Here is a 6029-nt window from a genome sequence, read left to right as displayed (position 1 = left end):
CAACAACTTGTAATTTCATTCCTTTTACTCTCTAATGAAAATCAAATCTTATTTACGCTTGAGTGTCCTTTCTGATTATGTCTTTCATACATGATTTCATTCTTATTAAATCTATCGATCCAACAATGATGATTAATTGTTGAATCTAATGTTAGTTCTTTGGTTTTGGAATCCTAAACTCCATGGAATCAAACCCTAGTTGATTAATGCAGGGTATGGTGGGATTTGGAGTTTTTAAGCTTCATCTATAGTGGAATTCTCTTGTTAATGGAATTGAGTGATTTTGGATGATTGGATTTGCTATTCCAATGATTTAGAATCAACTCTCAATTTAGATAATCATAAAACACCATGAGATTCATTACTAGGACCTATATATTGAGTATAAGCTTAATCTAGGATTTCAATGACAACTCATGAACTTGTGGTTATAACTCCAATGATTGATTCAAGTTCATTGGAATTATCTACCATTGATGAAATATCTCATGTTAATACTTATATTGGAAGAATTGGTTGATAGGAAAAAAGGATTGGAGGTTATTGGAATCCCATATTGTAAAATAACTTTTGAGTTACACCAACTTTAGAATCACACTACAACTCATGATTCCAATGGAATTAGGCATTCCAATGCTTGAGGGTAATAATGGATCATTTATAGATTATTGAGTAATAAAATGTTGGATGTTTAAATAAGCTTTTCTTTAGCTTTTATGATATCCACATGATCTAACCATCAAGACAATGGTCAAATATGATATTTCAAACTATCCTAGCCAAGGGTGTTTCATACTAGGGTCAATTTGGAGTTGAAAGGAATTGGTATCGACTATATTATATGCCCAACTTGTGGTGTAAACTAATAAATAGTATGTTAGTTTATAGCTTTTGATTTTCTCTTACCCGAACGCACTGACATTTGCATTCATATATGTTTATGCATCTTTAAAATCAAAATCAAATTAGCTTTGCGAGTAGAAAAAGGAAAACAATAAGAACAAAAAATCAACATTAAGGTTTTTAAAATAATTGGTTAAAGAAGCAAATTGCAATGTCTTTAATTGATTATCTATCTATTTTGTGTACCCTCCGGCTTTTTTTTTGGTTAGTAGAAAATACCAATACTTATTGACGTTCTTGTGTTTTTAATGTAGAGAACTCTATTATCAAATTAATTTTTTGTAGTTCTTTTTTGCAACAAAACAAAAGACATCCTATTTTACTAACCATAATATTATGTGAAATAATATATCAATAAGAGATGATGAGTGTGAAAACCTACTATTGATAATGAAAAGAGTATTTGTATCATCTTTTTTAATTTTTGAGCTACGGTTTGTGTCGTTGGTTCTACTAAGTTGATTCAGTTGGTGTATCAATTATATGATAAAATAATTATGTATGCATTGTATCGTGCTCCTATGTGTTGGACATTGTGAGACTTATGGTTTGAAATAAATTACTTATACTTTCAATTAAGTTCTATAGTATGTTAGTTTATAGCTTTTGGTCTTCTCTTACCCGAATACACCAATATTTGCATTCATATATGTTTATGCATCTTTAAAATCAAATTAACTTTTCGAATAGAAAAAGGAAAACAAGAACAAAAAAATTTAACATTAAGGTTTTTAAAATAATTGGTTAAAGAAGCAAATTGCAATGTCTTTAGTTGATTGTCAATCTATTTTGTGTACTCTTCGTCTTTTCTTTTTGGTTAGTAGAAAAGAACAATATTTATTGATGTTCTTATGATTTTAATGTAAAGAGCTCTATTATCAGATTATATTTTTGTTGTTCTTTTTCGCAAACAACAAAAGACACCCTATGTTACTAACCGTAATATTATGTAATGAAATGATATATCAATAAGAGACGATGAGTGTAAAAACATACCATTGATAATGAAAAAAGTTTTTGTATCGTCTTTTTTAATTTTTGAGTTGCTGTTTGTATCGGTTCTACTAAGTTGATTCAACTAATGTATCAGTTATATGATAAAATAATTATGTATTCATTGTATGGTGCTCTTGTGTGTTGGACATTGTGAGAATAAGACATATTTAATGTTCAGGAAAAACATTTTCCTTTTATTGTTGATGAATTCACAAACAATTTTGTGTTTCCACTAGACTCCTACCCATACTTGTGTGTCATTGGTTGATGCGCTCAAGCATAATTAATATATGTTTAATGAATCGACTCATTTAATTTACTAGCTAGAAGTTGTTCATTGAAAGGTCACGTCTGAATGAGTTAGTATTCAGCGGGTCTCATACAACCTATTAACAAATCAACAACAAAAAAAACCTTATATTTTCTTAATCATTGATTACTTATCTATCAACCCTTTCTTAATCCTTAACTAGTGTTTGAAGTGGCATTTTTTTATTAAATTCACTATAGGTGAATATTAAGTTTGGCAATAACTATAAAAGTGCTCATGATTTTTAATACTCTTAATATATATTATAAAGTTGGGACAGATCAATAAACTAGTAGCACTTGTACCGAAGACTTTAATTAAGCAAATAATAAAATATATTAAAATCAATATATAATGATGAATCAACAATAAAAAAAACTAATTAAAGAATATTATCTTAATTAATCATGATCTTATAGATCCAACTATTTTCAGGAATCGACGATTAAAAAAACAGATAGAAGCAGAATCAGAACATCTGAATTTGAATTTGCATTTTGACATATTCTTTCTTTAATTAAAAAACAATATATTTTATTATCGGTTGTCTTAAAAAATAATATATTTATTGGTCATGTTTTAGGCCTGTTTTACACTGTTTTTCGTAATTATTATTTAGAGTCGATATCTTTAGATACATTCGTATATTATTTGTTGGCTCTATACATTATTCTTTATTTTTCGAAATTAATATTGAACCAAACATTATTTTTGATAAAAAGAATATTACTGTTATTAACTTATTAATATGGATTGTGGGAAAAGTAATACGTGTATTCCATGGGATCAATCCTCCCCTGTACACCACGCTGGCAGTTTATCGTTTTCCTAACCGAACAATTGTTCTTTACGCCCCCTTATTTTTAAGTTTATTACAAATTTGACACTTAAAGTTTGAAGCTTTACACTATGTGCATTAATTTGCCTTTCTCCGAATAAGCACGATTAAATCACAATACTTTGGGAGAAATTAAGTATGATTCCACTTTTATTTTTATAAATCCTCCTACCCAATTAAGTAATGATATTTGTTATATTTGTATATTAAAATATCATTAAATAAACATTAAATATTATATATGTAAGTTTTATTTAATTGAGTAGGAGGATTCATAAGAACAAAAAGTTTGAAGAATATCTAATTTCTCATACTTTAGCAATGGTTATTAATACTATCATTAAGATGCTTTAATAGCAATCATTTTGTATGTAACACTATTGATCGTGTTCGAATCTCACAGACTTCAACTACAAAATGACATGTTTAAAAATATCATATGCATGTTATGTCACCTTAAAACACTATACATCGAGATCTCGTAGATAATAAATTGCTATAATATAATTATGAACCATAATAATATATGTCCCTTGAAAATGAATCAACCAACTTTTAAAACCGCTATCTAGATCATAATATTGTAAAAAATAAAACTCGCATTCTACCTTAAAACTTTTAACTATTTTTCATATTATCAAAATGGTAACTTTATTTTTCAAATATATATTCACCCATGGCCACTTATATCACTAATCGTCCAGATAAGAAAAAAATAATTTTCTTTAACGAAATGTTAAAAAATATTCTAATGTTCAAAATCTAAGTAGACAATTTGAAATTTCAACTACCTCATTTATTCTTCTGGAAAAAATGAGATAAGTAGACATCTTAAAATATCAACTATCTTACTTATGCTTCTGGAAACTAATGGTTATTGTGGAAGTCTTGATAGTTCCAATATTATATTATTTTATGAAGAATATATTTTTGATAGAAGTTTTCAAGTATTTATATGTACAATGAAAAGTCTTTTTGGTAATAATAAAAAAAATGAAACTAAGGGGACTAAAAACGAAATACAACCTTTTAGCACACGACCCCCAATTTGTATGAAAAAATATATATAATCAGTGATTCTTCCCATATTCTCTCTCTCTATATCTCTCTCTCAAATCCTCTCTTCTCCTCTGTAAATTTCTGAAATAAAATCACATTGAAGATAGAAGACAAGCACGAAATCTCCTTAAAAATCTGAACAATCCTTTGTTTTCATCGTGAATTAGAAGAACGCTAATCAACGGAGCGTTGAATCCCCAAAGAACTAACAAGGAAACAGATACAAATATTCAACAATCAGAAGATAATTCTGCCGATTTACTTGAAATCAAGTGTAGAGAGGTATAGAATTTACATCCATAAATGAGGTGTAAGAAGCATTACACCGATCTCAGTAGTGTCGTCGGCGTATGCGCTTGTTGTCTCCGGGAACGTCTGTTGTATCTCATCGCAGCTCAAGAACAAGCTCATGCTCAAGCACTGAGTGGTCAAAACCTAGACGGAAAACAACGCAATTTGGACGGGAAACCAGTGTTTCCTCGCTTTGATTCTCCGTTAAACAACCGCCGGAAGTCCGATCGTTCTGCCGGAGCTACTGTATTGTCTCATAACGATCGACGAAAGGATCATCATCCTTATACTCCTGCTGCTCCTCGTCATAACCATAGCCTCTCGGATCAACTGTTTTATCGAACACCTCAGGTAGGGCCTACTACCGGAGGTCACAACAACACCGGTGTTCATTCGAATAAGAAGCGGAGTTTGATTCGGTTGCTTACGTTTCCCTTCAGATCTAAGAATCGAAACTCGGTGGATTCGGTTTCGGATCCCAGGGCATCAGATTCGACTTTCAGGGAACCGAGCGGTGGTGGTAATGCCACGTCGTCAACCTCAACGTCGTCGTCTTCGTGGTTCTCAAGCATTGTACACGGTGGTGGTCGTAACCGGAGGAAGCAACCGGTTTATGCTGATGAATCTCAAGCAACCGGCGGAATCGGTGTGGTCCGGAGACAGTACTGCCGAGATCGGGGAATGTCACCGGTGAGAAACTCAGATTGCGATGGCGGAAATGAAGATGATTTATTCGATGTAACAAGCGGGTACGAGTCGAGGCCGGAGTCATGGAAAAACACACCGAGAAGAACACCGGCTCATCCTGACGGCCGGCGCGGCGGCGGTGCCGGACACGTGAGGAATTTATCCGGTTTAACATTCTGTTTGAGTCCCTTGGTTCGTGCAAGTCCTAACCGGCAATGGAATCAGAAGGGTATGCCACCGCCACCACCACCAGACGGCGGTTTATCAGGTGAAACTAGAGCTCCGATGAAGCCTCATCTTTCAAACATAAAATCATTTTGCCCAAACAGATCAAGAAAATTCGCCGATTTCGGGAGGCCCAATGCTCACCATTGATTTTGATGACTGGTGTCATTGACCCAGTCACAGATTGGTTTGACTGGGCCTCAAAGAACACGATTTTGCCACCATTGGTATCTCCCCCTTCATACTTTTATCAATAATTACTATATGATTATATTCATATTTTACTGATACCAAAATATTTTTATTCTTTTTTCTTCTTAATTTCTTTTTTTGTAATTATGAGATTCGAATTGAGTATAGTGTGAATTACAAATTTGGCCTCACATTTTGTCTTTCTATATATATATATATATATTCCTCATGTGTCATAAAATAATTTTTTGTTCTTAGACAATGTATTCGTGGATGTTTTATAAATAATATCTTAATGTATACAGTAAATTCAAAATAATACTTTATTAAATTATAATAGAAAAGCAACAGTATTTTTTTTTTTTTCACAAAGTTCAGTATTTTTTTTTTGTAAAATTATTTCATAGTTGTGAAAAAAAAACTTTTGTATAAAAAGTTCGTTATGAAGGACAATCGAAGGTTTTTTTTTTTTTTTTTTCTTAAAAACTGATTATTTTATAATAAATGTCCAAAAAATGATAATTTTGA

General features: G+C 31.4%; 1 protein-coding gene across 1 annotated transcript; it reads left to right on the top strand.

Annotated features, from left to right (window-relative positions):
- Positions 1-4131: 4131 nt before the first annotated feature.
- LOC145040452 (uncharacterized) lies at positions 4132-5692 on the top strand. Its single transcript, XM_078988377.1, has one exon. The coding sequence runs from the start codon at positions 4410-4412 to the stop codon at positions 5457-5459; it is 1050 nt and encodes a 349-aa protein (XP_078844503.1). The 5' UTR covers positions 4132-4409; the 3' UTR covers positions 5460-5692.
- Positions 5693-6029: the final 337 nt, after the last annotated feature.

Source organism: Lactuca saligna, chromosome 1, assembly GCF_052625555.1.
Source record: "Lactuca saligna cultivar CGN05327 chromosome 1, ASM5262555v1, whole genome shotgun sequence".
In the NCBI taxonomy this organism is placed as follows: domain Eukaryota; kingdom Viridiplantae; phylum Streptophyta; class Magnoliopsida; order Asterales; family Asteraceae; genus Lactuca; species Lactuca saligna.
Note: the sequence above shows the minus strand (reverse complement) of the source record. Positions and strands in the feature narration are given on the sequence as shown.

Bases quoted from the DNA above. Each gene is read 5' to 3' on its own strand.
- LOC145040452 (XM_078988377.1), top strand. From the start codon at position 4,410: ATGAGGTGTAAGAAGCATTACACCGATCTCAGTAGTGTCGTCGGCGTA.